Source organism: Fistularia commersonii, chromosome 5 (assembly GCF_037954325.1).
Source record: "Fistularia commersonii isolate RoL2024-O1a breed Wild chromosome 5, RoL_Fcom_v1.0, whole genome shotgun sequence".
Taxonomy (NCBI): domain Eukaryota; kingdom Metazoa; phylum Chordata; class Actinopteri; order Syngnathiformes; family Fistulariidae; genus Fistularia; species Fistularia commersonii.
This window is the reverse complement of record NC_141288.1, coordinates 21146571-21170192: the sequence shown is the minus strand read 5'-3', so window position 1 is coordinate 21170192 and position 23622 is coordinate 21146571. Positions and strand designations below refer to the sequence as shown.

Below are 23622 nucleotides of genomic sequence, written 5' to 3'. Positions count from 1 at the left end.
CGACCCATCGGCCGTGAGGCGCGGGACGCTCGGAGCTGTACCTGAGCAGCGGCTGGAAGATGACCGTGATGTTCCTCGCTCCCGGTTTGCACACAAACTTCATCTCGCCTCCTTCGATCAGGTTGTCATCGGCGCCACCTGCGGGACGGCAGACGGTCAAATGATTAGAGGTAAAAAAGGGACTCTTAAAACGCAGAATTTAAAAGCTGATCTGCGACATTGGGGTCACGTGGCAAAGCCCGGGGAATCCTGCTTGAATCCTGATTTTTCGCGATGACTCTTTGCATACAAAAACATCCCCTATATGTCAAAGGCCTCCCCGACATTCGAATGCATCACCGATGCTCAGCCTCCCGGAAGCCTCCGCTCCGCCGCTCGGTCCGCGCGCCGCGCTAACAAGGGTTAATCGGGGAATCATTGCGATGTGACATGGTCGGGAAAGAAGTGGCAAAGTTGGACAGGGGGGGCGCCTGGGGGAGGTTCCCCGGGTTAGGAAGACGGGAAAAGGGAATATCATAGGGGAGCCAAAGAACACTGGAGCTCATTACCTCCACTCACGCTGAAGTAATCAATATAATTGATGGAGGGGGGCGGGGAAAATGGAGGTCTGTTGTCGGAACAGAAAACTGCCGAGCGGAAAGATCCGCCGCCGCTGCCGGTGTGCAGCTCTGAGAGTTTCTAAAGTACACAATGAATCATGAATGAGCAAACACAAATCTGCATCCTGGTACCAGAACTGTGTCGGGGCAATGTGGGATCACACGGTCAGGATGGAGGAGATGGAGGTGAAGGGCAGCCGTGGAGTCTGGAGACGCCGGAGAGACGTCCAGCGGAGGGACGGTGTAAATAACCACCTGAAATGCGTTATTATTTTAGGTAAATTGTTTGATTGTGTTTTCCGAATTTGATATTTTATTTTGGTAAGAGGATTTTATGTTCTTACTTCCGCCGGAAAACGGTCGTATTGCGATAGCGCTTACTAGAGAAAGCTACGGCATCCTCTACGAGAAGTTTTATTTTTCTACTTTTTGATGTGAACCCGTAATAGGGCACAAGCTCTTACGGTGGTTGTCGTTTTTACGTTTTGTTTCCAATGGTTGCAAAATAAAACTATAAACTACACCAGCAGTCAAGATCTGTGCCGCCACGAAATTACGGGGATCCCTACAGACGGCCTGCGTCAGATATTCTGGAGGCAAAGTCGGACTGAGATGGTTCGGACGTGGACGGGGGAGGGATGGAGAAGATCTGGGTTGGAGGACGATGAGGTTGGAGGAGGTCTGGAGACCAGAGAGGAGGTTTGTGGATGGAGAGGGAAAGGATGCAGAAATTAAGAGAAGATAAACTTTTTTGATACCTGGGGAGAAATTGCTTTGTCGAAGCAGCCTAACAGTTATGTCAAAAAAAAAACAGAAATAAATAGGAATACAAATACGAGTATAAACAGAAAGCCAGAAGACAGGTTATAGCGAGACAAAAAAAAAAAAAAATCGACGAATAAATGGACAAAAAATTCTTTTTAGTTTAACGAATAACTCAGGTGGCATCAAGGAAAGCATCTGTGAAGGTCAAATCTTATGGCGGTAACTGGACCGAAGGTGACGTTTCACCTTCTTCAGGGCTACTGATTCTTCCAGGGCAGTTCTGCAGAAGAAGCCCCTCGCAGGAGCGGGGAAACATCTTCAGCCCGATTGCCGCGATTAGATTCGACAACTGACATCAAGGAGACGGCGGGAAACCAGAAGATGGAAAATGTGATTGGAGAGCCTGGAAGTGTTTGAGAAAAAAAGGAATATAAATATATGTGTTGTCCCAAGTTACGAGATCTTCTAAGAACAGCCTCGCCGGAGTTCCGGGTCGTGCTTCAGTCGGTTTAAATTAGGTCGGATGCATCGGGCGCACAATGCGGAAACACTGGACACAATCCATCCAAGATCCAAGCTATTTGGTTTTGATCTCCAGATGCGTACGAGTGTGTGTGCATGTGTGTGTGTGATTTGAAAACGTGAGTTTTAAGCTTGGCACAAAGCCCCCGGCCCGCTGTTTTCTTCCTTTTCATTTCCATGTCCAATATGGGCTTGTGTGATATAACACAAAAGCACCTCTGCGGTGTGTGAAGGCTGGTTCCGTATTACCTCTGCCGCTCGCCGGCCTGGCATTCAAATGCATATCCAGCCATTGTTCCTCGGGCCGGGCTGCATAATGCATTCCGGAGACCGACAAGTTTTGCTTGAAAAGTACGGGAAGCGACGCTTTCCGTATTTTCATTAAAATGACGAGGGGAAGCTTTTACTTTTTTTTTTTTTTTTCCGTTTTTTTTCCCCCAACTTTTAAATCAACAGCTTGTGATCGGGATCTGTTTTTTGGGCGAATCCCGTCGGCGGGGTAAATCCGCGCCGCGAGTCGAGACCAAGATAAGGGCCGCTCGCCCTCGACTCCCTTTCTCCGTCGTTCAAACTATTCACGCCTCCTTTTGGCGCCGATTGAATTAAGACTCACTTACCGGCTCCCAAAACAAAACTCCCTCTCCGCTCCACACCTCCCTTCCATTTCTTCCTCCGTCTATGAAAAGTGCCGGTATAACCTTTGTTTCCTCGTCATCAATGAATAACAACGTGTCACAGACTCTTGGGGGGTGGCATTACTTTCTTCGGGTAACTACACCAAGTACATTTATTTTAACACACACACACACACACACACACACATACAAGTGGGTGCGCCAAACTGCCGCCCGTGTATGTAGTCCTGATTACATTGACCAATTTAATTTCATGCTCTAAACATCTGCATCCATGTCAGACAAAGGAGCGAGGAGGAAACCTCATTGATCCGTGGGGTCTGGGACCAGCTGCCAACGGGGCAAAGCGCCGATGAATATTAAACAGCCGCGCATTAATATGCATGGCGTTTTCCGAGTTGTCTAGACGTGACAGGCTGGCTACGGTTGCGGGTCAGGATGCCACCAAACCGCCGCCAGTCTTCTCAACATAATGTGTAAAAGCGAAATGTTGATTCCGAGGGGGCTCGTGCGGACGGGTGTATATGCCAATGTGTGTACCTCGGTGTGTGTGTGTGTGTGGTCCCACCGAGGATTAGCCGGAGGGGCGGCGGCGGCGGCTGCTGGGACGGTTTGAAAGTTGGAAAAGAAGGATTGACAGATTCTAATGTGGCCAAATCTGCCTGAAATCCAACAGAAGGTCCAGTGCGCGCAAACACACACACACACACACACACACACACACACACACACACACACACACACACACACACACACACACACAGTCTTATCTTTAAAACCGTTTTTTTCAAAGTACTGCACAATATGTAAACACAAGGTGTGCAATGTCTTGTCTGTGGCTGATAACCACTTGTGAGTTGTATGCGTTGACGTATTGCATATGCTCACACACACACACACACACACACACACACACACACACACACACACACACACACACACACACACACACACACACACACACACACACACACACACACACACACACACACACAGTGACAGTCATGCAGCTCCCGGCGGTGCATTGGCATGCGCTCCCCAACCCACATGTAATCAAGTCAGGCAGTGACTTAGTGAAATTGCATTAGCTACACTTTCCTGGGTTTGATGAGAAAAGGGTTTGATCCTGTGATAAATTCCAGCCCGGCGCAGATTTAGGCAGGAAGAGAATGAATGTGCGATGCCTTCTTTAACACACAGCCACGTCTCCCGAGACCGGCGTACCTCCTCCGTGCACGCCGAAGACAGACAGAGATCGAGACAGAGGTACAACAAAAGGATTATAATCCCTAATTTACAACTGATTGAAACGGGGGTGAATAGGTAACAATGTGCTATAGCAGGAACTTGTAGATTCTATTGAATAGTAATCAAAAAAAAAAAACAACCTATTGTCGCTTTAAGCTTTATCTCCTGACGTCTGTATTTGTCAACGTTTGCTTATTTTGCCCAGGTTTAGCCGTGCTGTGTGAACACATGGGGATGAATTTCAACTCTGGCTTTGACCGGAGTATGTGACGGCGGCCGCGTTTGCGCCCTGCCAGCATAATTGGACAGCCAGTCGCGAATCGATCATATTCGGACCATATTTATGGCAAATGTGCGGTCAATGAGGCGGCGCACTGAGCTGGGAGGAGCCTCCATGTATTCATTTCCACCACCTGCAGCCCACAGAAATAACTCTCGACCCCGCAACATGTGCCGCAGCCAAACGTTTCCGGGCTTGTCTGCAACATCGGCACATTGTTAGCGCGAGGATCATTAAGAGAGATCGTGCATGATGCGGTGCTGTTCACCTGACTGCCCGTGACTGAAGCGCTGATAAGGTCAAAAAATATCACCGCGTCTTTTCCATCCGTGGCGCAATAAGTGGATATGTTTGGGATCTTTTTTTTTTTTTTTTTTTTGACGGAGCCATTTTGAACCAGATTTCCTGTAGCGCTCCTCTCGGCCCCCTGCCATATCCTGAACAGAGCCAGTTCGGAAATTACACATAAAACCCCGTTTACACAGCGATTAAGAAACGGCACTGCAAGCACGGCCTAATCAATGGGAAGCATTTTTTTTTTAAATTCCTGCACAGATTGTATATTTCGGCTCTAACGTGACAGCATTTCAGAGAAGATTCAGAAGCACTAATTTACTGCCACGTCAGCGAGGTAGATTGGGATTAGTTTTGACGAGGCCGGCACAAGTATCGCGGATTAACGGCGGTATGAAAGGGCCACCTGGGCCATGTGTGTGAATTGCATATCTGCCAACAGTACCGATCTAAATGGGTTTTCCACCATGTTTTTTCACAGAGATGCTGCAGGAAACCTTCTGCGAGGCCAATGTCATCACAGTCTCACTGTCAGATCCATAGACTTCTGCTCTGATTCCAGAGACACACGCTAGTCGGTTCGTCACGTCGACCAACCGATCGAGAAATTGTATAATTATTTGTCTCGCGGGTAAAATCACTGGTTTAGGTACAGGATGTGTGAAAATACGACCCCTGTGGGTCTTTTTTGGGGATAAGAGCAATCTTAAAATTGTCCAAATAATCAGGATTCCTTTCAAATGCAGGTAGAAAAGAGCGAGCTTTGGGGGCATGAAATCCTCTGACCGCGCGGCGTCCAAATGGCGGGTTTATTAACGGGGGAGTCATGCACATGTCGTGATCACAATCGTAATCGCTTGTTTATAGCCGGTGTGCCAAATCATGTTTGTGTGTAATCAAAAAGGTCGAGTCAAGAGGGCCTGGGACACCTGTGATTGCTCTGGACAGACTGTGATTGAGTGCTGCGAGAGGGCAATTGGGTGATTGCTGTAACTGACTCACAAGCATGTCCCTCACACACACACACACACACACACACACACACACACACACACACAATGCATACTCAAAAGGCTAAAAATCAACCGGATGCGGTGGGGAAGAAATGGTCAGAATTGAATAAGAAAACAGGCGCAGAAATATGTAGGAGCCCCGCTCCTCGGGATCGGACGGAACGTGAACAGCCTCGGTCACACAAGTGGACCTTCATGACGGTAGGATTAGTAGCTAGCTTCCCGGCTACTTTTTTTATTGTGAGCGCTAATTGCATAACAACGGAGTTATGCATGCTAACTACTGCGCATCTTTTACATTTGCGAGGCTCGTGTCAAAACAAGCTCGACACAAAACCCTGGATAACGCGGTGATTTTCACAGTAAATGTCTGCATGCGGATGTTTGTACCTGAGTGATGCAGGCATTGTTCTGTGGAATCTGCTGCATATTCCAAGAGGACAGAAACCCGCTGGTGCTATCAGACGGGTTTCCATGTCAATAATGCATGAATCTTCGGTCAACTCCTGGCATCCAATTATTCCCGGGCTGTTTTCATGTCCGATCGGGCCCTAATGAGAGGCTTCTATTATTAAAATTAATTTGATGGATCTGCTCTCCCAACCTGGCGACTCAGCCCAACCATCGGCTGAGAATAAATGGCATTAATAAATGATTGTATAAATAAATTCGGGCATAACTTGAGCTGGATTAATTATTAAGTGCGTCAGCGTGGCATGCGATCCGTCTCCGTGGATTTCCTCGGGTGCCCATCTGTCGGCGATGACAAGAGTGACGGGAATCCACTCCTGCCGCAGATCAGATGTTGATCGTGGAGGACGTTTGCTTTCTGCTGAGACATTTTTAACATCATTTGTTGCTCATTTTACCACTGGAACAACCGGCACTTCAAGCGCTTCGGTGTTTGCGTCCAAATTGACGGCGACTCAGCCAGACGTCTGTCTTACATTGAAAAGAAAATCTTTGTCGCATATATATAAGTCCGCAAAAACCCGACGCATGTATTAGCGGGAACAATTTATCTTAAAGGCTACAAATTATGCAACTGGCAAATTCCTATTTTGTGTGCAAAGTCGTATTTTCCAACAACTCGATGCCTTCGGGTCGTGTTTGCATCCGTCAGTAAGGAAATGCATTATTTTGTAAGGTAATCCCTTCGTAATGCAGAATTAGAGACAAAACAACCCCCAAGGCGTCGAGGCGCGTTGATGTCGCCCGAATCGAAATGTATCTAAGCCTGAAATGTAAATGTGCATGAAGTCCGAACCGCGGTCGAACGCGCAAACACGGCCCGGGTACGCGGCCTTTCCTCTGTCAGCCATGACACCGGCAGCTGCTCACCGTCAGAACTTCGAGCAACCTCGAGGACCTTTTCAGGAACCGTCTCGTGGCTCCGAGGCAGGGTCTCCTAATGGTTCCACAGGAACTCCTCTGACGCAGGGATTGGTGGAACTCACAAGCCATGGCCATTAACAGCACCGCTTTTAAAACCTATCCTGGTCACGGAGTCAGATGTTTCCTAAACGGAGCGACAAAGAGTTCCAGGTTCTTCTGTCCTGCTGCGCCTCAGAAGAGTTTCCAGGCCTCGCAGAGGAACGTCTACATTTTGGCAACCGGACTTGACGACGTTTCGCCCCTCGTCCCAGAGGGGAAACATCTTCAAGTCAAGAAATTCACTTGCATTTCAGTTCAGTTCAAGGAGTTTTGTCAAGAATTCATGGATATATTATAAGACGAACTCTGTGGCAGCTTCATCTCCATGTTGTCCTCGCCTAGCATGGAGCTAAAGGTGCTCGTCGAAGCCAAATGCAAGACTACAAAGTTCTCCTGGAGGACGAGGCTACTTCCCGGAACCAAATTCAAGCGAGACGGTTCTTAGAAGTGAGTTGTTGGAACTTCTTCCCCAGAAACGCTGAGCCGGCGTCCTGTCCCGCCACCAGGGGAGGAACTCTGCAGCCTCCGGTGCCACCTGCCCTTCTCCTTCCCCTCCGATCGGCGGCTTTTAGATTAAAAGCAAACAGCGGGGTTGACGGTCGAGGCTGCCAATAATGACGCGACAAAACCTGATTAAAATGGGCTGCACGTCGGCGAATATACAAAGCTTTTTTTTTTTTTCTCTCCGTGATTAATTTTCTGCACTGTGTCAACTATTCAATCTTGCTCTAACCTTCCTCTTGTCGTCCTCTGATTCACCCGCTTACCGTCCTCCTTACTCCATGTTGCTGCTGTATTTAATATCAAACTTTGCAAGGTTGCCGGATTGATAATTTCAATTCTGGCTATTTTGACGTCTTATCTCCAAAGTAGAATTCCCTCGGAGGTTCCGCCCGCCGACTAATCTACCTCTGACACCAGATGTTAAGACTTTTACAAAGACTGCGTTCCGTAACCAACCTTCAAATGTATCTAAAAGTTAGAGGAGCTGAATGTGAATGGAGTTAAATATAAAACTGCTTTTATTAAAGAAGTATTTTGGTTGGTGACGCGCTCATTTACGATTCATATTCCTGCGCATATAGCAATGTCAAATCTAAATAAGCGTCGGGGCGCCGACTGAAACTGCTCGCGCCGAACAGGCGTCGATTCTGTAAATATTGCATAAACTACCTCATTTCAGAATGCCCACAAATGTATGACATTACGGCAGCTTCAATTCCTTAAATAACCTGCTGCAATGGTTGCAGCCCCCCCTCACCCCCCCATTACTGGGCTTGCAACCATCCGCTTCCGAACCACGGGCTTAGTGAGATACATTATCGTAAAAAACCCAATATTATTATTATTATTCGTATGACAAGCCAGAGTGTATTTTCCACACATTTTCCACGTCTTCATCTTCCACACTCTAATTTTGATGCGGAGCGGGTGTAATTCGATCACTATTGCCGCGGCCGTGGTGATGCGCGTCTACTCTCTGCGCACACGTGTGGGTGATGCAGAGGACGAGAGGCAGGGAATCGCATCTCTAATGCCTTTTTAACCATTATCATCAGCCCGGCTCAAATCCGTGCATGGGTAAATTGAACACGAGCCGACGGCGCACGCGGAATAACAGCTGAGAGCGAGGGCCGTCCGCCCGCCCGCCCGCCCGCCGCCGCCGGGGCCGCTCGCGTTCACGCCTTGGTGCCGAACACAAATTAAAGGCGGGGAACAGTAATAGCCTGTCAGGTAACACAGGTACATTCAATTTTATCTGGCAAACCTTACAGAAACAAAGCAATTCCGGAGAGTCGGGGCGCCAGAACGCGGGAGGGGACGGGTCATTTTCTAGTGCATACAGCAGGATAGACGCCGCGACGACACGCCGTTCAATTACTGAGGGCTGTACTTGGCGTGTGTGACAAGCCGGCGTGTAGTACACACATCCACGCCGCCGAATATGAACACCTTCATAGGTCAGCCGTGTGACAGCCGTGTGGGGAGAGCTCAGCGGCGGACGCCGCCAAGGCCGGGGCGTTTATGGAGTTCCGAGCGTCTACCTTCTGGAACCGGGATTTAACATAACCCCTAAATTGGGTTTCTTTCTTGACCCGCGCTTCCACATAATGAAATTCACCCTCTGGCCGAGACAAACACGAAACACAATTATAAAACGACATCGCGACAACGCAAGCAAAAAGGAAAATAAAAAGAAAAAAAGAAGTGTACAATAGTACACGCGGGTTGAGGAATTGGCCTCAGGTGGTGTCCATTTAGATTAAAAAAAAAAACAAAACGCTCAATGAAACAAAGTCAAGTTAGTTTGCGGTCTTTCTGCAACATCTTCCGTGCAGAAGGTGTGGCGTGGAAACACCGGAGGGGTTCTCCAACACGCCAGAGCTCTACGTCCAGTCCGAAACCTCAGGAAAGCAGGGAAACGGACTCAGCCATCACAAAACATCCAACAGAAGCGGGCGCACGTAGTAGATCTCCACCATCCAACACAAACACCAAAAACCCCGACTTAGCCTCATATAGAGTTGCCCGGTTTTTATAAATATTTCAAATCAAAACCAAATAAAAGGCATATGCCAAAAAAGTTGCGGGGACAAAAGAGATGCAACAGTGCTTATATTTATCGACATTCAGTTATCCAGAGAAGAAAAAGAAAAATGCAAGAAAACTTGTTCGTACTGCTTGTAGTTATACGTATTTCTTTAATTTAGATGTTCCTGTAGTTAGGAGATGTCCAATTTTGGAAGCGGATATAAAAATTTCATACAATAAAATTATTACATTATAGATAGGCAATTTTTGGCCCCGTGAAATTAGCTCATGAGGTTTTTATTTGGAGGAAAAAAAGCACAAAAAAGCAATATAGCTATAAAATAGATTGTTTTTCTATTTCAAGACATGTTTTCAAACGACAAAAACAAATTCTTAAGATCAGTGATGGGCCCATTTGAGGACCCACAATCTTTTGGCCTGTCAGTTGAGCCTTCCATGCTGAGATGTGTGTGTGCGCGATTGTGTGTGTGTGTGTGTGTGTTATAAACGGTGCCCTCACTGGGGGCCAAGCGAGTGTCTCCAGCATTCTAGCATCATAATCTTTTAATGATTATTGACTTCTCCACTGACAAAGTTCAATTCCTTGTACGGTTCCATTTATGAATATGATAAATCATAATTGCGGGCTCAGCAGAAGCCACGCATCGATCGCCTCCCAAGATGAGTGGAAAACCATTATCCTTGAATTCCGACAACAAATGAGGACGACGGGCGATTGGAAAAAAGAAAAATGGGAAGAGGCGAACGAGTGATTTTACAATAAACGTAAATTGAGGAGCTCTCAAAAGTCTGACCTGACGGCCGTGGAGAAGTCTGGAGAAGTTTGAGAGACGGGACCTCAGAAGCAAAAAGAGCCAAACGACAACGAGGAGCGTTCTCTCCGACTGTACGTTCCACCTGCGGCCGTCCCAAGCCCGGCGTGGAACATCACACCTGGCAGGAGGCGGTGGTCTCTGCGACCTTGCCTCTCACACACACACACACACACACGCACACACGCACACCCCCCCCTGCTTGCCGCCCACCTCCCATCACCTCCATCGAAGTGTCTCCTGGAAACCATTTTTCCATTTGCACCTCGTCTCCCGCCCCCCTCCACCGGTGTGTACAAATCAGCTTGACAAGGAACACCACTTCTAGTCGCCCTGAGCACTCACTCTCTTCTTCCTCTCGCTTCCTCTGCCTCCACCTCTCCACCCCTCCACCCCTCCAACCCTCCTCTCTCATGGGAACATGATGCTATTATACATAAACAAGGAGCCGGCATAAAAACCCTATTTTTTTTCCTATTTTTTTCCTCCGTCAGACCGAGTACCGGGCTTTGTGAGCTGTGCAGAAGGCAAGTTGTGTTTGCAACTAGATTGCCTGCATCGGGAGGGGAGGAGGGAGGTGCTTGCCGGACACCCCGTCTGTTTTGAATATCAAAAGGAAGACGGCGAATATGAGAAAGGTATTAGGAGCCGTGTTGCGCGTGAATATCTTCTGGAGGAGGAAGGTCAGACGTGTGAAAGAGTCGGTTGTACGTGCCTGCGGGGACGGTGAAAGGGTTCGAAGCGCGTACGTTTATTTACATGCGTGTTCGTGGGCAAGCGTGTTGCAAAAAGGAAGGCTTTGAGCGGCGCTATCACACGGGGGGGGGGGTGTTGTCACTGGAAATGCGCCCCGGGGCAAAGCTATATTGCACGCAGCACAATGAATGGCCACTACACAATGAGAAGGGGGGATAAAAAAAAAAAACTGTTGAAAAAACAAAAAAAAGGCCGTAAATGCATTACTGGATCGAAGTGGTGCAAGAGTGTAGTCGTTATTGAGATATATTCGCACCCCCTCCCGGGTGACCATCGGGGCATTCCAAGTCATCAGCAGGCTGCAGACAATAGAGGCAAGAAAAGAGCAGCGCCGGGATGCGGGAGTGCGTGGCGGTCGGGAGGGAAATGTCGGGGTATACGGCGGCGCGGTAACACATCAATCGCCGGGAAATTGTTATTTTCATCATTTATTCATAAGGAATGTGATTGCATGCGGATGAAGATTGGTAACTCCGAAGAAGCGCTTTGGCCGGGGATGGAAAAAATAAAAAAGCGGACGGACGAACGGAACGGGCTTCGACTGTCGCGCGTGTGGAAAAGCAGCGATAGCCGTCGGTCCGGCAGCAAACGTCGGCGACGGCGTCTCCAGATGCGGCTACATATGGAGCCGTGATAAAGCCTTCAGAGAAAGCAGCGGATTAATTGAAGCGTATGAGACGTGCGTCGCTGAAAAGGCAAGCAATTAAGTCCCCTTGTGTTTCCCGCTGTTTACGTCGAGAAGCGCGAGCGCGCGCCCGTGTTGCGGCGTGCACGTGTGAGTAATGAGATATAGCTTGTCCTTACAACCCTCCCGAGCCGTAAATTGCAGATTTTACAGATTAATTTTAAATCCATTAGACAATCATTATATGCTTTTATGCAAACGCGGCCGCTGCGATTGTTTCTGAGGAGGAGCAGAACGTGGGCGAGGCGGAAACGCCACATCCGTACGTACGAGGAAAAAAAAAAAAGTTGTTTCTGCCCTCAACTTTACCTAATGCGCCGTTCTTAATTCATTTACTAACGGTGCGTAACTGGATTCCGCAATATCAAAGTTTTATTTCCAAGACGGCGCTGGCGAGCGTCTGACTTAATAACTACATTGACACGAAGCGGAGCGTTGAGTTCAGGCAACTCCAAGTGGAGAGACTAAGAGACACACTTGACTACGCTTTCAGTGTCAAGTAATCCCGCAGCCAGAAGAACTCATCAACTCAATCTCTCATTTCAAACTCTTTTCCTTTTGCTCCTGACAGTAAGTTTAATTTGGCGAGAGAGAGGTAAAACTCCCTTTCCGCGCCATCTCAATACCTATTTTTCTAATTTCTTCCTTCAGAAATCTCTTAATGGCTTCCTCGCCGGACCCTGATGAAAACAATGACTTTTAACCTTTTTCTCCCTCCCTTCCTCCATCAATCCCTGTCCTCCCTCCCCCGCCGAGGACTTATTTCACTTTCTAAATGATTTCTTACTCCTTCAATCTCTTTGCAGCCTTTCAGTTCTCAGACCGGGCTTGCGGACGCCGCTACGCATTGTGACAGGTGAAATGAAAGCCTAGAGAAATCTCATCTTCTTATGAACGCTGCGAGGCATTCAGCCGGTCGGGAAAAAAAAAAATATTTCCCCCCCCTCCCCATTCTTTCTGAGGTACAGATAGATAGACGGAGGAAAAACTGAGCGGTTATTTCAAGACCTATCGGGGCCGTCCTTTATCCGCTGTTAATCAAGGCCGCTCCCGCCGAGACGGGGGAGTCCAGGCAGTACATTCTGCATGAATATACAATTCTTCCCACGGTGACCGGGACGTACTGCCGCAGAAGAACTACGGACTTCATTTGAATACGTCCCGCCGTGACAAGCCGACCCGGATTTGAATGTTAATTTTGAAAATAAGGTAAAAAATGATCCTCGCCTATGACACGGCGCCATACCGTGGCACGATACGCGATAGCGACGCCATACATTGACCGCCAGGATGCCATGCGATGCATGATGGCGTGACATGTCATGATACGATGACCCCCCGTCATATGATCGTATCATGGGTGACATCGTGTCATCCTGCGTGATATCATGATCCAAGAGTCAAGAAGTGTTTCCTGTCGTGAAAAACTCCTCCTGTGCCGTCCACCGTGCATCCACAACATGTAACTATGCAATGACGTGTCATTATACAACGAGGTCATGACAAAACACCTGTGAAAATGATAACATGTCTAAAGATCCAGTGACCATAGTGCGCCAAAACATCGCAACGTTTCATGGGGAGAACTTTCCAACATGTGTTGAAGGTGTGAAGGTGCTCTTGCTGGAGTATGAATCCCAGACGTGTCTGGGTTTGCACTTTTTGCACTTCAATTTTATATTTCTTTCTACCAAATTTGGAGTAGAGTTAAAAAAAAAGTGTGAATTATTGTCCAATATATTGTTTTTTTTTAAATTGCCTCGAGTTTCTGCAAAACCCCACGAGCTGCTGCGGTGCACATTGAAATGCAGGCTATGAGGAGCTCTGCGGGAATTTGTCAAAGGCTTTGTTTTTGTTTCTTTTTTGAAGAGCTGCAAATACAGCTCATATGCACCTTCCTGTTTTTGTCATGCCTCCAGTCCTACCTTTTAGATTTGATCCAAATAATGTCAACAACAGGTGTGTGTGTGTGTGTGTGTGTGTGTGTGTGTGTGTGTTTGTGTGAGACGGACAAACAGTGCTGTCAGCCACTGCTGATTGAAACCACAAGGTCACAGGCGGAGAAACTCAAGAGTCGGAGAACAAGTGAAGATGTGGGAGCTGCCAGGATTCTCCAGGGTCTGAGTCTGAGGCTCACTCACCTTGCAAGTGTGTATATATATGTGTGTGTGTGTGTGTGTGTGTGTGTGTGTGTGTGTGTGTGTGTGTGTGATTTCAAGGCCTCTCCCTTTGAGCGTATTCTGCAAAGTCACCCAGGTCCCTGCCTCTTTCCTCCTCTCCGCTCTCTCTTGCTTTCCTGTGGTTTCTCTCACTGCACTTCCCTTTCTTAAGTGCTTCTTCTCAGCCCTTCCTATCACCACGCCGCCTTTTGTCCCCACTTGTCCATCCTCTCCGGAGCTCCCCTTTACCGTGGAGCTCTAGCACAGCGCCTGTCTGATGCGTGGATGATCCCGTATGAGCTTGCACGTCGGTGGACGGACCGCTCGCGGGTCCGGCTCCGACACCGCCTCACGGGCCGAACTAAAGAGACCCTTTGACGTGGTCGCGTTCGCGCGTTCGGCAAAGACGAGGACGATGACGAATGGGAATCGTCCCGTTGGCGCCGTCCTGGGAATGTAGATGAAGCGACAGCACTTTGCTACGCGGTGGAATCTGGTCAGGGGTCCTTTGTTTCGGACATGTTCTGAACAGAGCCGAATCTATGAGGAAATCAGTCTACGCGTGACGATGGGAGTTATAGGTCTTGTCGACGTTGACCGATATTGTCCAAGAAGGTCAATTGTTGACTCCTTGCATCAGAATAAGGCAACACTCTGTTCACCTCTGTCTCCATTTTACCTCTGCGGATGAAGTCATGCATTCTCCGTTCCCCGCCCTCCCTCAGCTTGGAGTCCCTGCTGCTATTTTACAGCTCCAGCTCACGTTTCGATGGCCCCGCGACGCCTTTCCCACTCTTTCTCCTCCGCATCTCGCAATCTCTGGAGTTATCTTCGCTCGACTTTCTCACTCCAGCTCTTAGGCGACCTCACGACTCCCCAATTTTACTTTCTATTACCGGGGTCATACTCGAATCGTCCCCCTCACCTTGTAATTCCCCACTCTTGCTGTAGAGTTCTCTCCTCTGCTCCCTCAGGTAGGCACTCATGCTGATGGCATGGGAGGAGGATTCAAACCTGGAAGGCAGAGCGAGGGAATCAGACGGACAGGCGACGGGGAAATGACGCGACAAGAACACGATGCGGCGGGAAGGCCCCTCTGCGATGACAGGATCACCCCGGGATATTTCAGCTCAGCTCAATTTGTCATGTTTTAAAATACTCAAATGACTCTCAGATCCGGAGCCTTACTTGAAGAGCGACTGCTTGGCGCGCTGAGGTTTCTTCTTTGCGAAGAAGGCAGCGAACTCACTGCCGGTGCTGGCGTAGGACAGCTGGGCCGACGGCTCTGTAGCGCTGCGGCTGTTCTTCACGTCCAGATATTCCATCAGCAACACCTAAAAAGAACAACAGCATCTGGGGTCAGATGAGATCCTCGCAGGCCGTGACCAACTCGTGTCGGAAAAGGTCTCTCCGGAAGTCGATGGGTCCATCGTATTTGCTCGTGAAGGACGAGCTGGGCGCTCGTCAAAACCAAATAGGGTAAAAAAAACTAAAATCCGGGCTCTGAATAGCATGTAGTGGATATAAATAAATGAGCTGAGCGCGTCCTTGGGATAACGGTTTAATCGGGTCCCGGTCCGGGGACATTTTCAGCTCAAGTCAATGGAAATCCCCCGTCTGTCCGCTGCGTCGATCAGTTTGGTAATTATTTGAATTACTTCTGCCGAAATAGTCCAAATTTTTGGAAATTACGGGGAAAGGAATGAGCGAGTGCACAACGACCTTTTTGAGGTCCACGAGGAAATCGGCCGATTGGCATTTGGAGAATTCGTGAAAGGAAAAATTGGCGAGAAATGACCTAAAAATGAGCACGAGTGAACGGAGAGTGTGAAAAAGATAAAGCGATACATTGGACAGGATTTGGCTCTATGACTATTTCCCAAATCTTTCTCAGAGTTTACTTTTATCTTTTCAAATTTATATCACAGCCCAATTGCAAGGTCTTCCTCAGCAGCCGGTGCACGTCTGGCAGATCGGGCTTGAATATTTGCACCAGCGGGTTCCTATTGGGCTGTTTTGTATTTGCAGGCACTATGGTTTATGGAAACACTACAAAGATTTCGGGAGGCGAAAGAACACAAAGGCCACCGAGATGACAGGGGGCTTTTGATGACCGTCATAAAGACTCCCGTCCTCCATTTCCCATCTGTCTGCATGATCCATAGTGAAATCCATCAATGTCTTATCATGCTTCATAAAAATGTTATCAACTTCTAACAATAGGACGAGCGCATTGGAAGTGTGGCCAGACAGAGAAAGTTAACTTCCTCCGTTCCATCATTCTATCTGCAGATTCCCTCGGTTCCTTTCGTCGGCTCTCATTTTTCAAAGTCTCCCCGTGTTTCATCTCTCATCTCTCTATTTCTTTCTCTGGCCGTCTACCTCATCCTTCTCTTTTTTCCCCACTCGCTCATCTTAATTTCTCGCTCTTTGCAAATACATATGTTCAAAAATAGCCTCCCCTATCTAATAGCTTCATAATTTAACAGGGCCATTTAGCCCGCGCGTGTCTAATTCTAAGACGCGATGTGGGTCGGCCCAGAACGGGACGGGAGAAATGGCCGGGCAGATGGAGATCCATCCTGACCGTAATGATGTAATTAACACTGCGGAGAGCCCCCCCGTCATGCATGGGGAAGCCTTCGCGCGATAGCATCGCCGGTAATTCCGGTGCACGCGGGCGCGCCAGGGGAAGAAAAGTCTCCTTGCAAAATGTGTCACGCGGAATTGGCGTTTCTTTGCACGTGAGGGAATCGCGTCAGTGTTTCCCGCGTCTGCGGACAGGAGGCGAACGCCTCGTTTCCAAAGTTACGGGCGGACGGGCGTCTGAGCGTCGCTTCTGGTGAAGTATCGCTAACAATTGTCAATCGCGTACCTAATTAGTATGTCACGCCATTAGCATCATTAGCATAAGCCGAAGGCCGAATCACAGGCGCCCTCTCCAACTGGTAACACCGGGGTCTCCATTTGCCACGCGCCTCATGCTGCAGCTAATCCTATCAGTGTATTAATTACTAATGATGAGTTGATGGAGCGAATCCCCCACTCGCTTGCAAGCTAGGGCCAAACGGACTAATGAAAAGCTGGCACTGGGCTGATGAGGGGGCTTCGACCCCCCGCTTAAATTGCATTAGCCCCCGAGACAGAATGAACTTTGGATGCAATTACCTTGACTGCTCGGACAGTGAGAAAGACAGAGGGGGAAGGGTGCTGGCGGGTGGATCTCCAGACGGAGGAGGAGAAGGACGAGATGCGAGGTTGGAAAGAGTCTCGGACACAGGAAGCAGAGCCGAGTGTTATCGCAGAGAATTCAAAAACAAAGAAAAAAAATCAAAGAGAAAGAAGCGGGAACGCCGACGTTACAAGTGCGGCTTTCGTTTATTAGCATGGAAGCTCTCAAACAGGGGGTGCAGCCCGGGCACTTTCAAATGAAGCCACAGAAATTTTTAAAAAGGCCAATTAAGCCGAGCCAATTAAAATAAATACAGCCGACTTTGACCAGGGGCCGAGTCGTCCTAGCTAAGTGGCGCAACTCGGACGTGGTGGGAGGCGTCACGATCGGAAATAGCATGACACAGAATATGTATGCCATTTTGTTTGCCCGCACAAACCAATTATCCAGAATAATAACTATTTTTCACACCGAACACTCCATCCTTTTTGTCAAGGGAACGTCTTAGTTATCTCTCTTTTGATAAGCAGCTAAGAAAGACGGTGTGATTTCAATCAACAGGGACTGAGTGGCATCAAGGGAGGATAGAATAGAAAGGTTTCCTTGATTTGGAGGTATTTACGTACTTCACAGTGACGCTTTGCAGTTAAAACGACGAGCGAAAATTGGTGAATCAACATGGAACATTAACGCCAAATAATGGAAATAACTCTCGCATTTTGCGTCAAATCTTGGTATGGCAGGGATTTAAGCAAAGCTGATTCATGGCTTCAATGAAGGACTCAAGTTCAAACGGAACAAATTGTGTCATATATGTGTAAGATTTTAGGAGGAAACACAAGGTTATTTGAAGAATCTAAAACTACCCCGACCCGTCAGTGTGAGTGTGAGAGTGACTTATAAATGGCATCTTGACAGCGAATAAACGAATAACCTTCAGGTTGCTGCTTATCAACGCGGCCAGTTGCATCATTTTTTGGAGGTTCCACCATCCCATGTTGGACAGAACCGGCGTCACCCTTTAAAAGAGCTTGAAACGCATGCTGCTTTTTCATGCTCGCACACGTCTCAGCCGAAAATGAGCACAAACCGGCCACAAATTCAAACGACGGCGCCCTCCTGCCAGGACGGTGGGCCGGACGGACGGCTCGACGCCGAGGCCTCTTCGGATGCGCGGCAAACGACAAAGCAAGTGTTTATTCCGCCAAACGCCTGACAACTATTTATGCTGCTCTTAAATGTTGCATTAAGAATATTTCTTATGCTCTTGCCAGTATAAAAATAATTTGCGTCTTTGCTATTCATTATCGGTGCTTGGGTGTATTTCTCCCCAGGTGTGCTGACCCGCCTCTGAGGCCGATGTGAAAACACAATTTACACTCTGCAGGCTCAGGCCTCCCTTGGAGCTTCACAGGTAAGTGGTTGTTATTGGCTAAACTTGAGTCGGAGGGCTAAAAAAACAGGAAATAAATAACACCTAATTTTCCCTCTCCTCTCCGCGCTTATAAAGACATTTAAAACGTGGCCGAAAAAAGAAATCCCTACGCTTTACACCATCTCAGGGCCTTATTGAAGCCGTCTGTTTTCCAAGTCAATCCCTTGGCGGGTGTCTTGCCACAAACCATATTGACTGACTGGAAGCGAGGGCTGAAAGCGTCCTTGCTTGTCGACGAGAGGCCTGCACCCTATATCGATTATGTTCCAGGAACTTCAATAACCTCCTCGGGTTTTTGCCAGAGCTCGGGCCGCAGCTCCTCCCGCAGCAGTGAACTACAAGGACGCAGCGGGCGCTCCCACCCGGAGAGGTCCAGGTCTTGTCGGTCTTCGAAGGATCTTTTCTTGACGGTAAACAGAAGGGAGACGTCCACATGTACCTAGAAACATTTCCTGCTTGCTCACCAACATGCACGTCTTTCATAGGAAGGGCCCAAAACAGACGGGGGGCTCCGACCTTGAATCTAGCAGGTTGCCATGGAGAGCAGAGAGCGCGCACATGCATGTATTTGGTGGTTTATGCCACGAGTGAACCTTTGGCTTTTAGGTTTCGCCGACAGCCAAAACACCACGCAAGAGATCCCCGTGTAGAACGGGCGCGTCGGTCGGGAGCGGAAATCATGACGTGGCCGTTCCAGGTTGAACGTCGAGCCTCCTTGGCAGCGAGCGCCGCTGGAGGGCAAACCGCTCACTTGGAATTACACTTGGCAAACATTTTGCGGCGAGGGGGGAAAAAACTCGCGTGGATCACAAATACCTGACGGATATGGTCGCTTTATTTCGGGGGATCTAAGGTCGGTGGGCGTTTCTCACGTTCACGCGTGGCAAAAAGTTCAATCTCCATCCTTCTGGCAGCAGATGCCCGCTTTGCGCTGTGTGTTTCATCAAACGATCAGCCAATCATTTTCCAATACCGCCGTATCTCCACGTTGTCCAAGCCTTAGTAGTATATCTTGGACTATACAGTTAATGAGTACTGATAAAGCCGGAAGAGCACAAGTTTTCATTTTGCAGTCCTTTAAGAGTGCGCTGTGTTTGTGCACATCGGTCCTTATTTTAGAAATAAAACACAAGGTGCACATCCAACCAGCGGAATCAAGTCACGAGCCGAGCAAAGTGCGCACGGCGTCGTGCTAGCAGTGTAAACACCAGCAAAACCAGACGAGTGAGGCCTACGGAGGGGGTTATTTTCAGAACCAAGTCCACGCGCGACTGAAGGCGAAGATTTGGGGGAAAAACAAAATTCGAGCAGAAATGAGGCGTCTCTTAATGACTGCGTTCATTGTATAACTTGTTACGGCAACAAGTGCGGCGGCGGCGGCGTATCTGCTCGGCAGCTGCACGCCGCGCGTCTCCCTGATGCGCCGCAAGTCGGTGTTTTTAAAAGCGTTTGCATCTGTGATATTCAAGACATACATCAGAGTGTTTAATCTTCTCAAATCGTTACTAAGTGTGTTTTGACAACTGCAATCATGATATTTTGAACGGCCAGGCTGTAAAATGTGTTTACGGGGTATAATATTGTAAATCAAAGTGAAGCGCAGAGTGACACAATCTATCAAAAAACTCTCGGAAAAGGCGGCGAAAAAAAGAAAAAAACACAACCCCGGATCCTCATTTGAATAAATCCCTGGTGATTTTGATGCGCTCGACGATATCGGGGGGCGGAGCTGTCGAGAAGAGATGGTCGTCTTCGCCGCACTCCAGTGATATGTAAATATGACAGGGCTTTAGAGAACAGAACAAATGTGACACCTTGATTAAAATGTTGGACGAGAACAAGGTAGCGATGACTGCGCTTCATATCTAATTAAAAGAGATCATTGTCTTCTGGCTGCTCTCTGGCAGTTCAATTTGCCTCGTTTTCACTCTGTTGATGAGCTGAGGGACGGCACTGCACATTTAAGCTGCTTATGTATAAATATATTTTAGGACGGAGCATCAAGTAACCCCTTCCCCCCGATAGCGATGAGGTGGCATATTTATGAGGGGGGCTTAGATGAATCTATAGGCTCTCCCATTAATCCCCGGAACATCGGTCACCAAGATAGCATGTTGGGCTAATGGGGGGTTCTGACTTGGAGTTCCGAGATGGAGAAATGGCTTTTCCTGGCAAGAAGATCCCCATCTATCTCCTCTACATGCAGCCTCAGAGTCCGATGGCGCCGAGGTGAAGTTGCTCATTAAAAGTGGGATTTGCTCTTTGGAGCTGCAGCAGCAGCAGAAGCAGAAGCAGGAGCAGGAGCAGGAGCAGGAGCAGGAGCAGACAATGGCCGTGGCCAGGAGTCAGCCATGTCAAGAATCCTTGAAGGATGCGCACACTGTGAGTTAATTATCCAACTCGCGCTCGTCAAAACAGAACAGGGACGGGGTCAGAAGGTGACGCACCGGCAGCGAGGGGCTCTCCTACTGGGTAATCTTAATGAAGGATGCACACGGCAGATTACAGAACCAGATCTGATGTGAAATATTCCACAACGCTGTGACATCCATCTCACGGAGGAGACACAAGAAACATCCACCATCACTGTTTTGTACGCTGGCGTTCATTCGTTGCTTCTCAGTCCTGCAGTAGGGGAGCCAGGGTTCATCCTGGACCAGTGGCAGGGCCACACATGGAGACGTACAATGTAGGGCGGGGCGCTAAATACGTCGACCGCGATCTACCAGTCGGTCGCAAAGGTAATACTGGTAGATTGCATGACACTGAAAAAAATAGACATCGTCCATTCCTTCACTTGACTGCTACACAGGCCAGCCGGTCAGATGACGTCTGATTTTTTTCTGACAGTGAGGTCACTGCACGTGCACAAACAACGGCGCAAAGTGCAGCAAAAGCAACAAGCTAGTCAGCAAGTTACCTCCAATTTTTAGCCCTTGTTTTTTTTTTCTCTTTAACTTAAGAGTGGGGGCGCCGGACCGAGCAAGGAAGCAAAACTTATCACTTTCATACGGAATGGGAGGAGGACTTTTTTTTTTCCACAATGACATTTTGGAAGTGCGTTTGCCTCATCTGCCGGTCTACCGTCGCACTTTCGTGGAAAATCCGACACGGACGTCCCGCCGAAAAGCGAAGTGAGAAAGAGAAAGGTGAAGGAGCTAACATCCCAGTTGTCCGGGCAGCAATGGCTTGTCACACAACAAAAGTGAAAGCCGCGACCGAAGCATCGTTTTGGGTGAGTCACGTCATCAATATTAAGTCTGGTCGTCAGCAGCTACTGTCCTGACGATGCATCCCTGGCTGATTCACTTCGGTACAAGTCATCACAGTGAACTTGGGTAATGATAAAAAATGTACATCGTTATTTTGTGTGGTTCAATATTGGCTCATGCGGTTATGCAAGGAACATCAACATGGTACATGTACAGAATGTTTTGCATTTTTGTTGCGGGTAGGTCATTTTATAAGTAGCTCACATGCTGAAAAGGTGTGAGCACCCCTGATGTCGGGTCTCCGGTGAACCTCCTGGACTGTGTGAGGAACCTGGAGAACCCTGAGGAACCCCACGCAGACACGGGGACAACATGGAGACTCCACGCAGCGTGGGAATCCAACCAACTCATATTATGAGTCAAACTAAACCAATGAGCTGACACGCTGCATTTGGAATAAATAGGAGCGAAGTCAACGCTGATGGACACACACACACACACACACACACACATACACACCAAAAAAAAAAAAAGGGAAACACTGTAATGATTGCAAAGTCTGTTAGAATTTGAATTTGGTAATGATGTGGATAATCAATAGATACATCCACGCGCATTATACAGAAAGCCACTTGAAAAATAGTGAAGTGGCATTAAAACACTCCATCCTACATCAATAGCAGAGATTTCTCCCTGCTCTTTTGTGCTTTGAATCAATACTTCCACACTGAAATAAACATCAAGCAAAGGCATCTACAGCATTTCTGAAAAGGGATTAGAACCATTACAGGAATCTTGGCTTTCAAAGGCGTGTTTACTGACGCCCTGCTCTAAGCCTACAAGGCCTCTGACGCACATTGATGTCCAACATTTCCCAGCCAAGGCCGCCTTGCAACAGGGTGAGGCCCCGCTTTCTCTCGGCTCCTTGTCGCGTGGAAAGGTCAGCCTGATTTCTCCGCCTCTCAGAAGGGAGACGGGGGGAAAAAAAGAGAGGATCCGAGAGACGTCGAAACGCGAACCAAATAAATAAGAGAGCCGAGACGAGCGGCGGGTTTAAGTGGCTTAACGGCAAATGAGGAGAGGAATCCGCTGAGGCGACAAGTTTCAATAATCGGGGGTAAAATAAAACAGCGCTTTGTAAAAATAATCAGATTTTTAATTGGCGACAAATGATCCCACGTCCCAGATCCCAGAGTGTTGTTTGTTAAAGCGCCGTGGGAGCCAATATACGACCTTCCAGACACGCTATCGGTATTTGCCATCGCGTTCTGCAGGATTTCCCGTCGCCCGTGATTACCGACTTGCATTTCGGGCACTTGTCGATCAATGGGAAGCCACGTGGCACCTTCCCACAGTCCAGACACGTGCGTGAGGTCTGCTGGACACCCGACGTGGTCGGGACCTGAGTGATGCCTCTGCGCGTGATGTGAAGCCCAGTTCGCCACCCCTTGTCCGATGACAGCCGGGATCGGCTCGAGTCCTCCCTGAGACCCCGACTGCAGGATAAGCCACGCTTATGAATGAGTGGATGAATGTTGCGGTGTATTTCGGCACCGTTGAGAACAAAATCGTGAAGTCCAGCAGTTTGTGCTGATGTGAAGAAAAGGAAGTTAAAACCGAAGGATGACAGACAGGCTGCGAGCGGCTCTTGAGACTCCAGATAAGAACCGGCCCGGTACCGGATCAGATCTAACAGGAGCACCAAGAGAAGAGCTGGAAATTAAATTTTGCTCACTGCTGATATGCAAGTCTCTAAAAACCGAGCGCGCCAAGTGAAGGGTGTGAGAGAGAGTGTTACAAGTTGCGAGAGAAACAGAAAGCGAGATAATGAGATTAAGAAGGAAATTACAAGGAGCAACAAGGGCACGAGCAAGGTATTGGGAAATTGAGATACTGTATTATGGAGGCAGCGGGGACGATGATGAAGAAGCGAGCAGCAAGAGGAATGAAAATTAAGGGGGGGGGGCGACCGGCGCAAAATGTGAGTGATGAAAGAAACGTCTGGAAGTGGGGCGGATGGACAAGGGGCTCCGCGCTGATGGAATCAG

At 48.4% G+C, this 23622-nt stretch overlaps 1 protein-coding gene across 1 annotated transcript in view; it reads right to left on the bottom strand.

Moving 5' to 3' along the window:
- exoc4 (exocyst complex component 4) overlaps positions 1-23622 on the bottom strand; it is a 111347-nt gene that overhangs the window by 69226 nt on the left and 18499 nt on the right. Inside the window, exons 9-11 of the mRNA XM_086147315.1 lie at positions 14944-15089; positions 14681-14769; positions 42-138 (exon numbers count right to left, since the gene is read on the bottom strand). Of these exons, the coding sequence (XP_086003441.1) occupies positions 42-138; positions 14681-14769; positions 14944-15089 (332 nt within the window). The remainder of the gene's footprint in view (positions 1-41; positions 139-14680; positions 14770-14943; positions 15090-23622) is intronic.